Source organism: Ambystoma mexicanum, chromosome 9, assembly GCF_040938575.1.
Source record: "Ambystoma mexicanum isolate Mex_15411 chromosome 9, UKY_AmexF1_1, whole genome shotgun sequence".
Taxonomy (NCBI): domain Eukaryota; kingdom Metazoa; phylum Chordata; class Amphibia; order Caudata; family Ambystomatidae; genus Ambystoma; species Ambystoma mexicanum.
This window is the reverse complement of record NC_090931.1, coordinates 649,678,934-649,700,487: the sequence shown is the minus strand read 5'-3', so window position 1 is coordinate 649,700,487 and position 21,554 is coordinate 649,678,934. Positions and strand designations below refer to the sequence as shown.

The 21,554-nt window shown below is 47.2% G+C and overlaps 1 protein-coding gene across 1 annotated transcript in view; it reads left to right on the top strand.

The window, feature by feature from the left end:
- SERPINF1 (serpin family F member 1) overlaps positions 1 to 21,554 on the top strand; it is a 55,414-nt gene that overhangs the window by 26,617 nt on the left and 7,243 nt on the right. Inside the window, exons 3-6 of the mRNA XM_069615368.1 lie at positions 4,253 to 4,451; positions 4,995 to 5,150; positions 13,870 to 14,073; positions 19,057 to 19,199. Coding sequence (XP_069471469.1) covers positions 4,253 to 4,451; positions 4,995 to 5,150; positions 13,870 to 14,073; positions 19,057 to 19,199 — 702 coding nt within the window. The remainder of the gene's footprint in view (positions 1 to 4,252; positions 4,452 to 4,994; positions 5,151 to 13,869; positions 14,074 to 19,056; positions 19,200 to 21,554) is intronic.

The following is a 21,554-nucleotide window of genomic DNA, read 5'->3' as shown; positions in this document are numbered from 1 at the left end:
GGTGAGCTGTGCATTGGTGACGGGTACCAAAAGGACCTCTACACTGCCCTTTGTAAGGAAGGCATGGTATCAAACAGTGAAGACTGACACAAGTGATCACAGTTCAATGGTGTTTATTGAACTGCAATGGGTTGGTTGAATGCCTATCTAAACCTAAATCTAATGATGGGAACAAGCTACGACCATTAAATAAAAATAACACAGTCCTAGTCAAGCCTGTCAAAATAAAAGGGCCTATACTAATAAACCTATTGCCAATCCTTACTTCTAAATACAAAATGGTGTGAGATAATAGTGTATGCAAAAAGAAAAGTGTTCAAGAAATAATAGGTCAGGATAGTTGAGCAGTTGGCTTCCCTTCCCCACGTTTTCAGCACAAGGTAAGGCAGCACGTTCGAGCTTCGCATAGACTCTGGCTTCTCTGCCACGAGGATACAGTTCCAAGCAAAGGTATCAAGGCCTTTTGCCAAAACTTCTTTTCCAATAAGAGTCTCTTACTGCAGAGGGCCTGCCGCAACAAATAAGCACCAAGTTTAATATTCATCATGGGTCTCTCTTCCTCAGGCTTGGACCCCTTTTACCACAATGTTCACAAGTGGTCTCCCTCATTCGGGTTCGGACCATGGGTCTCCTTCGTTCGGGCTCAGATCCTTTTAGCACAATATTCACATTTGGTCTCCCTCGTTCGGGCTCAGACCATTCAATCTCACTTTCTACGTTTTCCTCTTGATATCAAAAATCTAATGTGTGATGGGTTTTGCTTTACCATCACAGGACCACTTCGATTCACTTCACACAATACTCTTCCTTTCGTTTCTGCTGTGTCTTGGCTAGATACCTTTACAGAGATCTTCGATTGAGCACCCACGCTGCGCTGGACCACTCTGTCACTGGTGTTGTATCTTTCCTTCTCAAAGTTCAAACATTCATCAGCAATTTAGCTTTACTCGCGTCTTTCATCACATGTGTTTAACAGTGTTCGTTCCTGTGCTCGTTATACAATGTTGCCGCTTGCAACCTTGATTTCAACACAGACCTGTCTTGCATCGACCTCCCCAACTCGCTGGCTGTGTTAATTTCTCTGATGCTACTTTACTCTTGGAGCCAAGGACAATACCACTGGGGCTGCTGCTCCTCCCCAACTTGGTGAGCTACGCAGGACGGCCTCTGGTATCTCCGACACACAAAGCAGGATTCTTTAGCCTCGTTTCCTGGCCTTACGTTTTCTGATCTACAAGGGTTTTGAAAGTAATGGTTTCCTGTCGAAAAGGTCAAGGGTATTTCCCTCCTTGCAAAGCCTTCTTGGTTTGCCTTCTTTCTGCCCTCCTTCAGCTGCCTTCTCAAAACTGCTGCTCCTTCATGTGCTTTGCCTCACTCAGAGTGTGCTCTCGTGCTCTGCCTTTTATCTGCATGGGGAAGTTTAATGCAAGTCAGGTGTGAGTGATTGTCAGTAATTGCCTGACTTCGCCTGACCATAGTAGCGGGACATGTCAGGTACACTGCTCGGGTGTGAGTCTGTTTTCTTCCATGTGGAAGTGTTTGTGAAGGGAAAGGGTGCAGTGGTAAAGTTCCCACGTATCCTACCTGGTAGGATGGGGTAAAGGTGCTACCGTACATGGATACTGCGTCTCGCCATGCAGTGACCCACTCCCCAAACACCCCTCACCCAGGTGATTGTCCCACACTGGTCCTCCCCCAGGGTCTGGATCCAAAGGCGATGGCAGTGCCCTGGCCACCTAAGAGAGAGAGAGAGAGATCCCCGGGGACTAGCGGATGAGTCACCTTCTGGTTTCCCACACCTTCTGGTTTCCCATGGCTTGTGTGTGGCTTGGTTGATACATACCAAATAGATATATTGCACCAAGTGTGTAACAAGGATGAAGGCTGTGGGAGCAAGGCAGTTTGGAAACTCTGCATACTTCCCTAGCTTCAGTGCTAAGGGTTCTTGCTGGCATGGACATTTTGGTTTAGACAAAGAACTCTCAAGTATATGGGAACACAGGCCCCCATTTTCCCTTTCTTGGTAAAATGGTTGCAAGCTGATCAAAGTCTCAGGCCTGGCCCTAGCGTAGCATCGCTGCTGCATTCAGTTAGTGGGGCCTCGTAGAGCTTCCTTACCCTCACGTAGCATTGCTGCAGCATTCATTCAGTAGGGATAGTAGGGCGTCCTTGCCCTAGTGTAGCATCACTGCAGCATTCATTCGGTAGGCTTTCCTTGTCTTAGCATAGAAGCACTGCTGCATTTATTCAGTAGGGCTCGTAGAGTTTCCTTGCCCTAGCGTAGCATCACTGCTGCATTCATTCAGGAGGGCTTCCTTGCCTTACCATAGCAGCGCTGCTGCCTTTATTCATTAGGGCTCGTAGGGCTTCCTTGCCCTAGCGTAGAATCGCTGCTGCATTCATTCAGTAGGGCTTCCTTGTCTTAGCATAGCAGCGCTGCTGCCTTTATTCAGTAGGGCTAGTAGGGCTTCCTTGCCCTAGCGTAGCATCGCTGCTGCATTCATTCAGTTGAGCTAGTAGGGCTTCCTTGCCTTAGCATAGCAGCTCTGCTGACTTTATTCAGTAGGGCTCGTAGAGCTTCCTTGCCCTAGGGTAGCATGACTGCTGCATTCATTCAGTAGGGCTTCCTTGCCTTAGCATAGCAGCGCTGCTGCATTCATTCACTAGGGCTTGTAGGGCTTCCTTGCCCTAGCATAGCATCGCTGCTGCATTCATTCAGTAGGGCTAGTAGGGCTTCCTTGCCCTAGCGTAGAATCGCTGCTGCATTCATTCAGTAGGGCTTCCTTGCCTTAGCATAGCAGCTCTGCTGACTTTATTCAGTAGGGCTTGTAGAGCTTCCTTGCCCTAGGGTAGCATCGCTGCTGCATTCATTCAGTAGGGCTTCCTTGTCTTAGCATAGCAGCGCTGCTGCATTCATTCACTAGGGCTCGTAGGGCTTCCTTGCCCTAGCGTAGTATCGCTGCTGCATTCATTCACTAGGGCTCATAGGGCTTCCTTGCCCTAGCGTAGCATCGCTGCTGCATTCATTCACTAGGGCTCGTAGGGCTTCCTTGCCCTAGCATAGCATCGCTGCTGCATTCATTCAGTAGGGCTAGTAGGGCTTCCTTGTCCTAGCGTAGCATCGCTGCTGCAGTCATTCAGTAGGGCTTCCTTGGCTTAGTTTAGCAGCTCTGCTGACTTTATTCACTAGGGCTCATAGGGCTTCCTTGCCCTAGCATAGCATTGCTGCTGCAGTCATTCAGTGGGACCTTGCAGGCTTCTGTCCCAGAGAACGTCGTTTATCAGGAGATCGGATCTGAATCGGAATCACTGAGAATTTGCTCCAGCGCCTTCATCGGGAGGCAGTTGCAACCTGCAAGACCCCAAGTGCATGAGCTGAAAAGGTTCTCAATGTTTGAGTGGAAGGCCAGCGTTGGGGTACAGAGATTTCCAGACTTGGACCCAAAGCTGCAGCTAAAGAGTGGAAGATCCTGGCCTGAAGCACACAATTACTTTTCCAAAAACAAACCCCCAGCACATTGCATACGCGAATGCGCACATGGAGCCTGAGAGCAAAAGGTGCTCCACCCCTTTCTATGGCCCCCCCACTCAACAATTGTTGGAGGCAGGGGAGTTGGAGCTAAATGATAATTATTAATTTCTTATATAGCGCTAAACGCCCATAGATCTCAGAGCACTGAAATAACAGAAGACATTATTATCCCACACAGTGGTACTCAATTTACCGGCCGTGGGAGGATGAAAGGCTGAGTCAACCCTGTCGGGATTCAAACCTGCCACTGCAGGCTGCGCACAGATATCCGAGCCGATCACTTAGCTACCTGTGCTATCTGACCAGCTATCTGAATGAGCAAGTATAGGTGGGAGCTAGAAGTGGATGCAGGTGGGACATAGAGATGGAGTGAGAGGAGGTCATCATGAGATAAATACTAAAGTTGTTTGTCTTGTAGCAACAGATGACACTGTGTAGCAATATGGCTTCTCCCCACATTTTTCAGTGGCAGCTCCAACATATAGCTTCTTCGCAAAATCCCCAATTTTCTGCCCCAGTTGTAATGGAATGATACAGAAAAAGATGAACATCATAGGAGTGCAAGAAAAAATAATTCTTAAGGGGCAGTGGTCAGAATACTGGAAGCTATGTGGGTCATTAGAGGCGGTTTCAAGATGTATTTAGGGATGTGTATGTGTGTCTGTGTATGTTTTCTGAACTCTGATTAACACCTCTTTCTTTAACATCATGGCCCTGTAGGAGCCAGAGGGAACTAATCCCACCGTAACGGAAGTTGAAGAAGAAGATCCATTCTACAAGAGTCCACAGAACAGACTGGCCGCTGCTGCCTCCAACTTTGGATACAACCTGTACAGACAGCAGGCCATCAAGACCCCTTCAGCCAACATCCTCATGTCCCCCCTTAGCCTGGCCTCTGCCTTCTCTAGCCTCTCCATGGGTAAGTCTACACTGCACCAAGCCAACGTCTTCATGCCCCCATCAGCACTCGCCACCAGCCTCTCCATTTTGTCCTCTGAGAAATCAACCCAATGCATTGCTACGTTCTCCCTCAGCATTGCCACTACTCTATCCAGCCTGCTATTGGCCAAATCAGCCCTACTCCAAGCCAGCTTCTTCGTGTTCACTCTCTGTATCATCATTACCCTAACAAGCCTGTCCTCGAATAGATCAACAACACTCCAAAGAAATATCTGCATGTCCGCTCTAACATATCTCTACCCTTCTGCAGCCGGCCCTCAGATATAGCAGAATTTACTTCGACAAATATAATGTGCATAGGCTGTCTTTTGATACGTTACTACACCACTAAACATACAACCAACTTGTGTTTCCTGCTACATGGCCACAGCCTTCTCGAATAATTTGATGAAGGGTCCCAGCCAGTCCTCCCACTCTTAGCACGTAATGAGGAATTGTTCCGCCTTCTGGGTTTTGCCTGGGACGCAGCGGCTCATGTCTTACTCTTCCTATGCATTTTCAGGTGCTGGGAAGAAGACCGAATCTGTGATTCATCGAGCCTTGTTCTATGATCTGCTCAACGACCCAGATGTTCACAGCACCTATAAGGAGCTCATTGCGGAGATCACGGCACCACAGAAGGGCTTTAAAATGGCATCGCGCATTCTACTGGAAAAAAGTAAGACTACACACGTCTATCTGTATTTGGTGATTCTGATAGACCTGGACATGTGGCTTGGAGCCCGATTGTAGTCACCGGTCAAGGAAAGGCAATAGCCGTTGAGCAATTGGGAAAGAAGCGCTTACTTTTCATTTCTGGTGTGGCGGGTGTTCATTCAGCCTTTGCGATGAGGACTGGAAGTAGAAAGTTCTTCCTTGGGCCCAGTGAGTAGGTCTAAAGACTATCAAACATTTCAGACCTTGGTAGATAGTGTGTCGCAATGGACCTTCTATCCTTTGGTGGTTGTTGGGCATCAGTGAAACATTCAATTCTTGCTGATCATGGGACATTAGAATTCTCTACCCCGATTAGTGTGGCGTGCCTGATCCTTGTGAATGTGGGTTGTCTGTGATCCCTGCATCCTGTTGTGAGACGCAAGCGTCCCCCTCAGCACCTCATTAATATGGATATAAACGGTCCCTTCAACCCCAGGTATCAGGGGGCATAATTACACTGATCAATAATATAATTTTGCCAAAAGTTTTGGTTTAAAACTAGCACAGGGTGATGTATCTGTTTGTTTTTCCGGACCTCTCTGCCCCCCTCCCCCAACCTTCTTGCTTTGGTCTATGTTGGGAAGTCAGACAGAACAAATTCACCCTGTTCTGTTCTACCAAATGGGGAATTAATTAAATTCATATTTTTGGTTACATAGGCTAAGGATCCACTAATCATGGAGAATTAGATAAGCCGACCACCAAATCCGTACGATGTAGCACGGCCATGTGGCACCTTTCTGCTGTTTTCATAAAAAGCACAACAGTTATGAATATGTAAGTTATTGAGCATATCCCTAATTTCATTTTCCACCTGCTCACCAACTCTCACATTTGGAACATGGTCAGATCAGCCAGAAATCTAGTCTAATTGGCCATTTCATTTCCCAGAGTCATAGGTAGGTGCATTTATATACCCAGAATTACCTAGAAATTACATACAAATTGGTACACAAATGAAATCAGTCCACATTATGGTTGCTGAGAAAAAGGCCTCAATGATAATAGACCTTTTAAGTTAATTGTGAATATTCCTGTGGGACAAATGGCAATTTCTGCTTCCGGCCATTTGTTTTCACTGGGTCAGCCCGTAACTTCATCAGTCTCCTTTGTGTTGGAATCTTGCTCTTTGAAGTGGGTGCCCCCATGTTCACACATATTAGTCGTGCTCCAGCCAAGGGTGACTTTCCTTGAAGTCCCTGCTTTCAGAGCCAGTAGGTCTGGATAACACTGAATTTCAACGCCTTTAGCAGCACCTTGTTATTGCGGGTGGTCATTAAATGGGAGATTTGACATCCAGGCTGGAAGTGGGAGTTTTCCTTTGTGAACCTTTGCCCACAGCCAGAAACGGGTTCTGCCTTGAGCTAACATTTTCAATGAAGACAAAGTGGCTCTTCAAATGTCACTGGAGTTTTGTAAGTGAAACATAATATACATTGATTTTGTCAACCCACACATCATGTTTTGTTTTCCTGACATTGTTCTGTGACCAGTGATATTTTTTTTCACTTTTGCTTTTGAAAGCCATTTTTATTTGCACACACATGTGCAGGCCGTTTTTGTTTTCAATGATTCAAAATCCTGTTTTCCATGTTTGTTTGTTTTATTATTTATAATGTGCGATCATACCCTCAGATAACAGGGCGCAGCAGTTACATGTATATGCGAAACTTAGTTACAACAGCGAGAATATATACATACATACAGGTAAAGCGAGATTATATATATATATATACATACAAATATAGGTACTCTATATGTAAATATGGCCTACTGGAGCAAGCAGACCTCTTACTGGCATAGGGAATATAAACAAATGAGTTAGATAAAGTATATACAAGTAAATAGTGGAGTGGAGGGGCGGATCTCCTCGCGGTAAGACCTGGCAACATGTTGCGTTTAATGATCCTATGTTTTCAACCATAGGACAAAGTTAGTCCGGAAGTTATGGTAGGGGAGGTCCATTCTCAAAGTAGGAGGTAGGGAGTTCCACAGTTTAGCTGCTTTCACCGGGAAGCTGTTGCCCCCTATTGTGGAGCGATTGAAGTTAGGAATGGAGAGGCAATCTTTGTAAGCTGTTCTTGTGGGTCTCAGGGAAGTCTGTCTGTGGAATCTGTCGACCAAGTAGGTGAGAGCAGCGTTGTTAAGAGATGTATGAGTAAGTGACAGGGTTTTTAGCAGATTTTGTCGTTGATGGGGAGCCAGTTATTCTGTTGGCTATATGCAGAGATGTGGTTTCTTCTGGAGATGCCTAGTGCCGCTCTAAGGGCGTTATTTTGTAGAGTTTGTATTTTACTGGTAATGGCTTTGGTAGACCCTAGATAAAGGGCGTTGCAATAGTCCAGGCAAGACAAAATAAGGGCTCTGGCAAGGGTCGTGCAACTGATATCAGAAAGAAATGGCTTAGCTGCACGGATCAGTTTACACGTGTAGGCAGTAGAGGATACTAAGGAGTTCACCTGTTTATTAAATGAGGGGTTTGAATCCAGGTAAACACCCAACGTTTTGACCTATTGTCCTACTTTGATACTGTTGCCATCGATTATAAATGAGGAATAGAAATGGCCTAATTTCTTTAGGCTGGAGGTGGTGCCCAGGATGATGAGTTCAGTTTTATCATTCAGGCATAGTCCATGTGTGGCCTTCCATGCCTGGATGATGATGTACACTCTGTTCACCAAGGCTAAATCCTTTTCATAATCCCCAGAAAGCGGAAGGAGGATCTGGGTATCATCTGCATAATTAGTGTAGGTGATACCGAGATGATCCAGATAATTGAAAAGGGGCTTGTTAAAAATGTTGTACAGTGTGGGCGAGACACAGGAGTCCTGTGGCACGCCACTGGAGATGGGTGTGGGTTCTGCCGCTGCTATGGACGAGAAGACCCTCATGGTCCTGCTATTGAGGAAGGATCTAATCCAGGTGATAGCATTATTGGAGAAGTGAGCGGCTGTGTAAAGGTGGGTGCATAGGATGTTGTGGTCGACCAGGTCAAATGCAGCCGAGAGGTCTAGGAGGAGTAGGGCGGCTTTACAGTTATCTCTAAGTTCATCGACTTGGGTCTTAAGGTCAATGAGGGCAGTCTCAGTCCCATGTTGGGGGCGGAAGCTTGATTGTCTAGCTCCTAATAGGTGGTGTGCTTCTGTATTTGTACGTAGGCAACCTTGTCCAGGATTTTTAGGAGAAAGGGTATGGTCGTAATAGGTCTATAGTTTGTTAGCGTGGATGTCTCAAGGGTGGGTTTCTTTAGGAGAGGAAGTACCCGGGATTGTTTGAGATTGGTGGGGATGGTGCCAGAGGAAAAGGACGCATTCATTAGCTTTGTGATGAAAGGGGAAATGTCACGGGCAGCATCCTTAATGAGCTGTGCTGGGCACAGATCACTCTGACAGTTGTCAGGTTTCAGTGACAAGATGATTCTTTCTACTTAGGGTATGGAAACTTTGGTGAAGTTGAAGCGGGTAAATTCAATATCTATAGTACTCTCGATTGGTTTGGATGGGGGGTCATTTAAGGAGGCTCTTTTGCATGAAATTTTGTTTTGTAAGGTGGAGATCTTGTTGGCTAATGCGTTTTGGATCTCTGAGCACCAGTTTTTGTCTTTGGTACACGTGTCAGGTGGTGCTAAAGGAGTCTCTAGTTCTTTGAGGATAGAGAATAATTCCTTCATATTAGATTTGGCTTGGGATATGCGAGAGTCGAAAGAGATTCGATTAGCTAGGCATATTTCTTTTTTGTAGAGGGCTGAGAGTTTAGTGAGTTTAAGTTTATTGGCTGTTGATGGTAGTTTTTTCCAAGTGGACTCAGTTTCTTTTATGCTGCGTTAAGTTTTTGAGGAATGGTGTAAACCATTTGTTCAGGTGCGTTTTGGGCTTATTTGGTCTGGGTTTGAGGGGGGCAATTAGGTCCAGCGAGGAGGACATGATTTTATTGTATTCTTCAACCAAGGTCTCGGGATCCAAATTGTCAGGGAGCGTGTTGAGGGTGGGGAGCAAGGTCGGGATAAGTCTCTCCACAGTAATACTCTTTTTATTTCTGGTTAGCGTGGGTGGTGCCCTGATGGCTAGCAGGGGGTGGGGGTCTGATAGTAGAGAGCATGAATGACACGAGGTGGTGGTCAATCCAAGCTAAAGGTGAAATAGCGAGGATGTTGGCTTGACAATTGTAGTCGCCCACCCAATCGAGTCTTCTACCTTTATCATGTGTGGGTGCATTACTTCTTTGAGTAAATCCTATTTCTGAAAAGATGGTGGAGGTAGTGCTGGAAAGCTGGTCAGATGGGTCATTGAAGCCCATATTGAAGTCCCCAAGAATAAGTACTTGTGTGGAGCTTTTGAGGTTGCCTTGACAAAATGGTGTTAATGTCCTCCTCAAATGTTCCTGTTGGGCCGGGGGGACGGTAAATCAGGTGGATGTTAAGGGTTTGGGCATTAGTGAGTGGAACTTTAACAGAGAGTAATTCACAAGAGAGGACATTGATGGGAGTAGCTAATCTCATGGCGAGACTACATTTGTAGATAATAGCAATACCACATGCTCTAGAATTTAGTCTGTCTTTTCTGGTGGGCTACTAAAGATCTGGCGTTGATTAGAGCTCCCTTGATGTGAGAACTCGCGGTAGTTGTGTTAGGCTGGTGGACTTGTATCTTTTTAGGTTTGCTATTCTTAGGTGGACTATTTGGATGTCTGGGGTCAGAGTTATGAGGTGGGTTTGAGTTTAGGTTAGTTTGGTCGGGCCAAGTTGGCATGGTCCTTAGTCTGGATGTAGTGGGCATAGAGCGGATGGGAGGCTAATCTGGCTCAGAGTCTTAAGTTCCTAGCTATTGTTGGGCAAGGATTACTTATTAGTAGAGGTTGGGTGTCATTCATATCTGAAGGTGAACTAGTGGTTGACATGTTGTGGGGATTGGGTGAGTGCATGGGGGTGGGTGGGTGAGTGAGGTAGCATGCTGTATAGCAAGATACTGCTTATAAAGAGCAAGAGACGGGCAGTCTGGCTGGTGGCCAGGGGGAGAATGCTAGTTAGTTATGGCAGATGTTTCTTGAGTGGCTAATAAGTTAACCCTATCGCTTAAGGATAGGTGATCAATCGATACGGACCTGGGCTGCCCCAGAATAGACTAGGTCAAGCAGGTCTTTGAGGGGTGAGACATGCAAAGAGTACAGGACATATAGGCAAAAAGCTTAGTAGGGTGCTGACCACAAGCTCAAGTGTCCGGTCAATTAGTCGCTAGGAGAGCAGTTTCTGCGGGCATAGGCCAACAAGGATCAGGTTGGGGCAAACGAGTCATTCAGGTCCTGGGTCTCATGCCAAGGCATACAATCAGTACAAAGGGGGCAATTGCAGGACAGGTTAGGACAAGCAGGCCAGTGGCGGCGGTGCACTCAAGCTGGCTATAAGGTACAGCAGATCAATATGGTTTCGGGCAATTTCAGGCCGGTGAGGTGAAGGCACAGAGAGGCATTGGCCATATACTAATATGCAGTGCTGGCAATTAGGCATCAAGGCAATTTGGACAAAGGCAATAGCACGGCAATAAACATAGAGAAACAAGGCGATCAAGCATGGGGAGGCACTAGCCTCGTTCAAGTGTGCAAGGAGCAGATATGTAATCCCAAAATCATAAACGGCGTAAGCCTCGTGCAGGAGCAAATGGGATATGGCAAGCAGACATGTTGAGGCACTGGCCTCGTGTTCGCAATGTAGTACATACACAGTCACTACAGCAGATGTAGGCTCAAATAATTGCAGGCCAATGAAGTGAGGGTACAGAGAGGCGCTGGCCATATATTGATATGCAGTGCTAGCAGTTAAACAACAAGGCAATTTAGACACAGGCAATTGCAAGGCAGTCAACATAAAGAAGCGCAGCAGTCAAACAAGAGGAAGCAATAGCCTCACCCAAGTAAACAATGGTGTAATAATGCAATCCCAGAGTCATCTGAGATGCTAGCTTCGTTCTAGAGCAAGAGAGATCAAGCGGGCTTGCCAGTTGGGGCACTGGCCTTACGCTAGTAATGTAAAGCAGACAAGTTATTGCCAGATTAGATGGATGCAAGCAATTGCAAGCCAGTATGGCACAGGCACTAATCACATATCACCTAAACAGCATCAGCAGTAAAACATCGTGGAGGACCAAGCATAGGCAGTTGCTTGCAAGCGAACCTGAAGAGACACTGGCCATATGCGCACAGGGTCGCTCACCGTTGATAAGGCAGGGTAAAACAGTCATAGGCGCTTACACGGCAGACATTAAACAAACTGGCACATGCAGTGTAGCGGGTGCCGTTGGATGCAGTGCGGATTAGCGTGGAGATACACTCGCTTACAGAGTCAGAGGTAATTATAGCTGTAAGAGTGTTCAATGATACCCGTGTGTCATATATTGTGGGAGAGTTAGTAGTTAGTCGTCGCAGTGGAGGAGGAGCCGTGACAGGACCAGGGCGCGAGTACCGTGTTATAGGTCTTGCGTGCAGCTGAATGGAAGATGTAGGCAGCGGAATAAGCAGACGCGGGCGGCAATCAGCTAATGGAGGGTAGCAGGTGGCGATAGGGCCGCAGGGGGAGCACAGTGGGTTATGAATTGGGGAGAAGGAGGCAGGTGTAGCGATCCTCATATAGCAGGAGAGGGGCAAGGAGTCTCACCTTTGTGATTTCAAGCACCAGAGTCACCGAGCACTCAAGCACGTCCAAGCTCGGTCAGGCTCAGTCAAGCGGTGCCTTCGTCGGGGGCCGGCATGTGCAGGGAGCTTTGCAAGTTAAAATGCTGCTCGTCCATTAATAATGACGGGTAGGCCCCTTTCCGCATGGCTCTTTAACTTTACTTGACAAAGAAAAACAAATACCAGGCCGTTTTTGTTTCAGTGTTTAAAATCTTGCTATTCATGTCAAAGGGACTTCTGTTTGGGGCCTTTAAATGCACCCCACACCTCGGAGAGGGCGAGGAGGTATGTGCACGTCACCCATGCTTGGTTGCCCCCCCCTTGAAAGAGTGTAGGCGTTCTCAGTGGTCAGTTAAACGACATCCGGAAGGCTGCTTTCAGCGCAGCCACATTCCTGTAGTGCGAGCACTCTCTAGTCACCGCCTATCTGTTCTCCTGCCTGTGATCCTAGACCCTTTTTAGTTGAGTCACAACTAGAGGACCTAGGTCGAATGCAGGCAGGGTTTTGTGTTATGGTGTGACCAACATCAGTACACCAAAGCTACCGTCTTCTGGGGATCCAGCCAACACAGAGTTTCTTCCCTTCTTCCTGTGGCGCGCCCTTAAGGCAGGACGGTGTCCCATCCGCATGTAGGCGGAGAGCCCATGATTCTTTTTACGGTCAACACCATGAAGCACTTTCTCTTAGGTGTTCCCTGCCATTATATCCTTCATTTTCCTCTTTATATGGAGAATAAAACCAGAACCCACAAAGTGTGCCCATCAACCTATGTAATACATGGGATCTACGTGATCCGACCGCGGCTGATTTTACTGCGGCCAAAAAGTTTGCATGTTAAATGTACGAACCACAAAAGGTTCGCACATTTTCCATGCAAACACACGTACAAAACCCCTACATCACGACACACCCCCCACCCACACCCTCAACACACCCCCCCACCCACACCCCCAACACAAACAAACCCTACTTACCTTCTCTTCACGCCGTGTCCCTGCGGCGCCAGTTCCCTTTCACTTCCGTGATCGGGAACCGGCGCTGCAGGGTCCTTTTCTTCTTTTTTTTTGTTTTTTGGGTGTGATGCGGGGGTGTCCCCCGCTACATCCTGCTCACTATACCAGTCTTTTTTAAAATTTGTATACTTACCTACAATGCTACCACCAAAGGTTCGAACTTTTGGAATTCGAACCTTTGGTGGTAGCATTTTTCAGGTTTTTTTTATACATGCAAGCTTTTAAATACGGTAAAATCGTATAATACGAATACATGGACTAGCAGTATTTAATGTTTTCAAACATATTCATTTTACAGTTTCTTTAGCAATACTGGTGAAATCTTCAAATCTGCCATCTTTTCTGTGGTTCTCTTGAGTTTTTGAATCTCTCTGAAGAGGACAACCCTGGCTGTAGGCTCTAGAAGTTACTGGGCAAGCGTGAGCGCAGTGTATCTATTGCCCTATCACAGGGGTCTGCAACCTTTGCCTCGCCAGATGTTTTGGAATACAAATCCCATCAGCCCTAGCCAGCACATTCAATGGTGGGGAATCATGGGAGTCGTAGTCCAAAACACATTGAGGACCGCAGGTTGCACACCCCTGCCCTGCCGGCTGTGTGCCTCTCTGCTACTGCACAGGGAAAGGTGTAAGAGACTCTGAGAGCTTTGAGACATGAGCCACCAGCTGTTTTTCCCTCAAAAGACGCTACATTAATCTTGTTATAGATGAATAACTCAGACCAATTGTTTAGAGAGCCTAACAACACTACAAAGTGTATGTAAGCATAAGTCTACAGTGAAGGGTTTGGGACATGCCAGGAGCATAGGACACACGTTTCTCTTCCATAGCAATGCAGATTCACCAAACAAGGTGCATTATGTGCCTTTAAGATGGATTCATGTGAAATGATGGGAGTTATGCTTTTTGGGTAGAAAAAGGGGTCTTTTGTCTCAGAGAAGGCAGCCATGAAGTGGCCCCAGTTGGGTTAACTTTGGGGTTTGATGTCTTGTTTCTCCTCCTCAGGACTGCGGCTGAAAATGGATTTTGTAAACGCAGCGGAGAAGTTCTATGGGGCGAAGCCCAAGGTTCTGACGGGGAATCCTCGTTTAGACCTGCAGGAGGCCAACAGCTGGATACAGCAGCAAACCGGGGGCAAAGTGACCAGGTTCCTGCCGGAAATCCCCAAGACTCTCAGCATCCTTCTCCAGGGCGCCGCCTACTTCAAAGGTAATCATTTCCATGGTGAAAAGACACAGTGGAACATAGGGGCGGGGTGCCCAAGGAGAAGAGAGAACGCAGTAAGAAATGTGAGCGTGACGAAATGATGGATGCTGGGCTAGTATGCAGTGCTGTAAGTGGGATGCCAAATCGAGAGGAAGGGTCCTAATAAGAGGCGTGTCCTAAAGTGATCAGGGCGTGGCCTGGAGGGGGAATCCCTACCCCAAACAATACCTCATGAGCCCCTGCAAACATGTATTTTGGGTCACTCTGCATGGTCTCCGGGGACCTTGTTTTCATCCAGTCTGCATATTGTAAATACACCCCTTTGTGTCCGTTTTTAAATAAGACAGAGGGAGCCCCAGCAGCCCCACGGCTGAGAAGCAGATGTGTTAGACTGCTAGGGCTCTAGCCTGGCTAGCCCCTGGCCACTTAAAGCCCTGGCTGAAAGTATCCAACAAGATAAAAGGGAGTTTACTGGTGGGTGGATACTTTTCCTGCCTGTCTTTTTAAATGTAAACTAAATCACGCACTACTAAAACAAAATGACACAAACGAAAGTATTCTGCCCAGCGCCAGCAACCTTCAATTTCCTCTGAAAATGCACAGGTGGTGGTCTTACAAGTCTCTGCATGCTTGCTAATGCATGTTCTCTGGATGTGGATAGAGGTAGGGGCGGCCCACAGAAAGGTGCAAGAGAGCCGAGGCAGAGGGTGGGCCATGGGGTCTCTCTGGCCATTCACCAAAACATCCCCCACCGCCTCCCTCCCCTCCCAAGACCCCCTCTCCAAAACACACACACACACACACATAAAAGTACCCAATCTCCCTCGTGGCCGCTTCCGGGTTCTGGCGTGCCTGTCAACCTCTGCGCGCACTCGTGTGTGTCGCAGGGGCTCACAGACCGATTTAGAAAGACCGCTCTGTGCGAGCACAGAGCGGTCTTTCTAAATCTTTTTTTTATTATTCGTTTTTTTGAAAAATGTTTATTGACCTAATACCTGACCTTGGTCTCAAATGGTTAGGCAGACCCCTTGCGTAACTGGGCAGCCTTTGGCATGCTTCCGCAGGCCTCTGGCTTAGCAGGGCACTATGCTGTGCAGTACCTTTCTACACTTTGGAATTCCCCCCGGGTGTAACCGGCCAGATCCCTCGCATTACTGGGGAGCAGCTTGCATAACTGATCGGTCTTCAAACTTCCAGACCCATACGTCACTAAGCAATGCGACTGGCAATAATTGCTAGCCCCCTGTTATGAACTGGGTAGCATCTGGAACAATTGGACGGTTCCCGTATAATTATGCAGGCCCGTCCCATAATTCAGCGGCACTACTGAATTAGGGAGGGCAGTACCTGGCTTAATCGAGCAGCGCGACGGGTGTACTGTAATTTAGAAGCACCGCCAGCAGAATGTGCCAACGACGCTGGCATCAATGAGCAGCTCCAGACAGTATGACAACAGCCGCTAGCCTGAAGGCAGCACATCTGCAACGATTTCTTTTTCAGCGTAAATCAGTCATAGATCCACATGTCATGGATAATCCTGCCATCTAGTGGTACATTTCAAACTGCACTTCGTCCACCTGTTTGCACCATGGTGCCGGGTTGCTACAGTGTCTTGTTTCGCCCGGACTATTAAACTAGGATTCTGACAACTAATGGACAACATTGTCCCCACCTCCACCCCGCTGGGGGTTTCACTGCTTCATTATATGATCAACCATGGAGAAAAGCGGTGCCCCATTATCAACAAAAGCATTGTTCCTATGACAACAAGAAACACAATTAAACAGACCTTTAAAATGTGCACAAATACAAAAAAACAATACACTCACAAATGGGAAAACAATAGGCCGTAAATTGCATTTTGTTGCAATGGGGAGGTCCACACTTAGATCTGTTCGCAACAACTGAAAAGTGTGAGTGTTTATGTCCGGGTACCCACAAAGACACTCTCTGGGGCGAATACCCTGTTCTTTTGTTTCACGATATTTGCTTAGAATATTTTTTCTTTCTTTTTACCGCAGACGTTTAGTAGCGTGTAGCGCCTAATAAACCTCACTAAAGGAAAATGCTACTTTCTTGTAACAATAGTTTCGAAGCTTCACGTTTGTTATGGATCTACACGCGACATCGCAATTTAATTTATTTATTTTAATTATTTTTTTTTATAACGCGCTTAATATCCGAGTCGGTTTCTAAGCGCGGATCCGGGACTCGAACCTCTGTTGCTCTGCGGGGTCTTGCCACTCACACTGGTGGAAATGGAAGAAATGTGGTGGGGATCCCACAACACAAGGACCGGGGTGGGGGAGGAATTGGGGAGGTGGTGCTCGAGGGGCGTGGTCTAGAGGAGGTGGGGCTCTTAGTGTACATCCAGCAATGCTGGAATACTTTATTAAAAAAAAAAAATGCGCCCGCGACTGCAGCATTGCCTTTTACCGCCGGCTTTGGCACTGGTGTGTAATGCACGCTACATGTACAACTGAAAGGAATCAGTTGCGTACATGTAGCGAGCATTGTGCATTGCACACCAGTGCCAAAGCCGGCGGTAAAAGACAATGCTGCCGTTGCATGTTTTTTTTAATTTTATTAACTATTCCAGCGCCGTTCATGGTCTTGGGCGGCTGACTCCTGTCGGATCCCGAGATCCGGCTCCATATCTGGTGCCGGTTCTTGGATCCACCTAGAGCCGGCCCAATGACCAGCACTGCCCACCCAGACCAGCTCGTTGCCCCTGTGCTCAGCCAGAGGGCAACTACCAGTATGTTCACTAATCACACTCCAGCGCATATTTTAATTGCCAAAAGTGTGCGAGCCGTTCTACTGAAAACGAGCAAGGACAAATAACCTGTTTTAGTTCCTGCCATGCCAGTGTAGGGTTAACCATTTACCTATCGGTTTGCACCTGGGCACAAGGAGAGTCCCGCACTAAAATGCCAGGCAATTCGCTACAGCAACCTTGCACAAGTGTGCCTTGCTGGTCGTCATCATTGAAGTACAAATGAAGTGTAGCATCTCTCCAAGCCCACAGAGCAAGGGGTGCACGTCAGGATTTCCCGACTAGGATGAAACCCCAAGCGTTTCAACAGTTGGCAAAAGTGTAAGAGTCCCACTACTGAAAACGAATGAGGCCAAACAACTTGCTCTATGGGGTGGTGCCCAGTAATGATTATACAGTGGAAAAAAGAACATTCACAAAATGGTCAATATGTGCCATGTTATGAGGGTTGGGCCCACATTAGGACATTCGAGACACGCCCATTAGCGAAATTTTCCATTTCTACTGTAAAAAAAAAATCGATGCAATGTAGGAGCCCTACCGCTAGATGGCACATTGTGTAAAAGATGCCAATGTGGAATAGCTACTATATTAAATTGCAAACCCGCCCATTTAGAGTCAAGTAGCATTTTCCTTTCTGGACTTGGAACGGTGATAACAACATTTTCTGTGTGCTGGACATTAGATCTCCGGGCACACTATGTAATGAGTATTTTTGTTTAAATTCTTTGGCAGGATTTATGGCGAGCATGTTTCACTGGAGCACAATTGCTACTTTGGCACAAACGCGTGTCTGCGGTGCATTCAGTGTTTCTAATAAGCACACAATGTTCTGATGGGCACAAAGGGGTGTTGCTGTGCCCGGTATAATGTGCTTGGGTACTATGGCACAGGCAGCGCTGGTCATTGGGCCGGCTCTCGCCGGATCCGAGATCCGGCACCAGATGTGTAGCCACATCTCAGGATCCGGCCAGAGTCAGCCGCCCCAAACCCCTGCTCTGCGCTGGGGAGAAGAAAGAAAAGCAAACTGTAACTTCCTCTGGTGACCCCATGCAAGCGGTCACAAGAGGAAGAGTCCTCAGCCACTGCCCGGTTTATTTATTTATGCAATGTCTGACTGGTAAGTACTGAATTAGTGCATAAGGCCATCTTTCAAAACGATTTCTATAGCCTATGCATTTTTATCCAGTACATTTTGAAAAAAATATTCGTTGGCAACATGTTGGTAAATGCTTTGAAGGAAAATTGCGCCCAGCCACCAATAGTTTTTTCAAGGGGTTAAACTCGCTTGCCAGGTTGGCTCCCTTAGGCCCTCTTAGTAACTTGGGCAGGTTTGGCCCGCTGCTACCGCATGTGGCAATAGTGGGTCTCTGCCCGGTGAGGAAGCTGCTGCTGGGTTGGCAGTACAGATGGCGATTTCCAGAAATGCTGCATTTAGTATTTTGGAAAATGTGCATGTGGTCTTTTTAAGTCTATTTTTAATCCATTTCAACCCTTGCTTTGAGGAAGGAAATGCACGGTGTAGAATAGAGGGTAGTACCGCTGCTGCACTTTTTGGGATTCAGAAAGGGGTTATTTCTGACATTTCTCTCCAATGGGGAGGCCCACTTTTTTTTAACCCCTTTGGATGTCTCAATGCAATATTATTTTTTCATGCAGTCCAGACATGTACTTGCAGCTCCCTTCTCTACAGCAAAAAAAATAACTGCAGAGGAGTTTTTACAATATTTACCTCTACCTCCTAGGTGGAGGCAAAAATTGAAGACTTTTTTGGGCCATATTTCACCTCATAATTTAAACGTATTTACCACGTGCAGTATTCCATTCAATGCCGCATCTGGTAAATACCCCAATACTGCCTGTTTTTTTACTATGACTACCTAACACCTAATGAAGCCCCTAGGACACAGGATTGTTATTACATTGCTTCCTCAGGTGTGTATCTGGTTGACACTCTAGGGGTGGCAGGAGGGCATAATGTGTAAGAGAAAAGGAGGCAAGAACAGCATTCTAGGATGAACTAAGGAGATAGCAGGGTAGACAAGAATGGAAGGTCAGAAAAGCCAGATGGGGTAGACGTCAGCACTATTAATTAAATGAGGAGTAGGAGGAAGCAAGGACAGTATAGAGAGATGGATGGATGCTGGTATTTCTCAAACTACTGTCACCCAAAAGCTGGGTATTCAACTTTTATTTTCTATTTATTTCAGGTCAGTGGGCATCAAAATTTAACCCGAAGGAAACTGCACCACGTACCTTCCACCTGGACGAGCAGACGTCCATCCAGGTCCCTATGATGTCGGCCAGAAGCACGTTTGTCAGATACGGACTAGACTCTGACTTCAACTGCAAAGTGAGTCAGTGTACAAACACACTCCTGTCTCACCAGAAAATCAACTCGCTCATCACAAGATGCTTCACCTCCCATGCAAAGCATTCACACCACTGGCACTGCCCCTGATGTACAGCTCCCTCATCACAAGATGCTTTACCTGCCATGCAAAGCATTCACAACACTGGTACTGCCCCGGATGTACAGCTCCCTCATCACAAGATGCTTTACCTGCCATGCAAAGCATTCACAACACTGGCACTGCCCAGGATGTACAGCTCCATCATCACAAGATGCTTTACCTGCCATGCAAAGCATTCACAACACTGGCACTGCCCCGGATGTACAGCTCCCTCATCACAAGATGCTTTACCTGCCATGCAAAGCATTCACAACACTGGCACTGCCCAGGATGTACAGCTCCCTCATCACAAGATGCTTTACCTGCCATGCAAAGCATTCACAACCCTGGCACTACCCCTAGATGTACAGCTCACCCATCACAAGATTATTCACCTCCCATGCAAAGCATTCACAACACTGGCACTGCCCCGGATGTACAGCTCACTCATCACAAGATGCTTTACCTGCCATGCAAAGCATTCACAACACTAGCACTACCCCTAGATGTACATACATCTCACGCATCATAGGATGCTTGACATGCCATGCTAAGCATTCACAACACTAGCACTGCCCCTAGATGTACAGCTCCATCATCACACGATGCTTCACCTCCCATGCAAAGTATTCACAACACTGGCACTGCCCCCAGATGTACATCTACCTCATCACAATATGCTTCACCTCTCATGCAAAGCATTCACACCACTGGCACAGCCCCTGATGTACAGCTCCCTCATCACAAGATGCTTTACCTGCCATGCAAAGCATTCACAACACTGGCACTACCCCGGATGTACAGCCCCCTCATCACAAGATGCTTTACCTGCCATGCAAAGCATTCACAACACTGGCACTGCCCAGGATGTACAGCTCCCTCATCACAAGATGCTTTACCTGCCATGCAAAGCATTCACAACACTGGCACTGCCCCGGATGTACAGCTCCCTCATCACAAGATGCTTTACCTGCCATGCAAAGCATTCACAACACTGGCACTGCCCAGGATGTACAGCTCCCTCATCACAAGATGCTTTACCTGCCATGCAAAGCATTCACAACCCTGGCACTACCCCGAGATGTACAGCTCACCCATCACAAGATTATTCACCTCCCAGGCAAAGCATTCACAACACTTGCACTGCCCCGGATGTACAGCTCACTCATCACAAGATGCTTTACCTGCCATGCAAAGCATTCACAACACTAGCACCACCCCTAGATGTACAGCTCACGCATCACAAGATGCTTTACCTGCCATGCAAAGCATTCACAACACTAGCACTACCCCTAGATGTACATACATCTCACGCATCATAGGATGCTTGACATGCCATGCTAAGCATTCACAACACTAGCACTGCCCCTAGCTGTACAGCTCCCTCATCAATTAGATTCTTTACCTCCCATGCAAAGCATTCACAACACTGGCACTGCCCCGGATGTACAGTTCCCTCATCACAAGATGCTTTACCTGCCATGCAAAGCATCCACAACACTAGCACCACCCCTAGATGTACAGCTCACGCATCATAGGATGCTTGACATGCCATGCATTCACAACACTGGCACTGCCCCTAGATGTACAGCTCCATCATCACACGATGCTTCACCTCCCATGCAAAGCATTCACAACACTGGCACTGCCCCTAGATGTACAGCTCCATCATCACACGATGCTTCACCTCCCATGCAAAGTATTCACAACACTGGCACTCCCCCCAGACGTACATCTACCTCATCACAATATGCTTCACCACCCATGCAAAGCATTCACAACCCTGGCACTGCCCCCAGATGTACAGCTCACTCATCACACATTGCTTCACCTGCCATGCAAAGCATTCACAACACTGGCACTGCCCCTAGATGTACAGCTCACACATCACAAGATGCTTCATCTGCCATGCTAAGCATTCACAACAATGGCACTGCCCCTAGATGTACAGCTCACTCATCACAGGATTCTTCACCTCCCATGCAAAGCATTCACAACACTGGCACTGCCCCTAGATGTACAGCTCACTCATCACACGATTACGCACCTCCCATGCAAAGTATTCACAACTCTGGCACTGCCCCTAGATGTACAGCTCACACATCACAAGATGCTTCACCTGCCATGCTAAGCATTCACAACAATGGCACTGCCCCTAGATGTACAGCTCACACATCACAAGATGCTTCACCTGCCATGCAAAGCATTCACAACACTGGTGCTACCACTGGATGTACAGCTCACTCATCACAAGA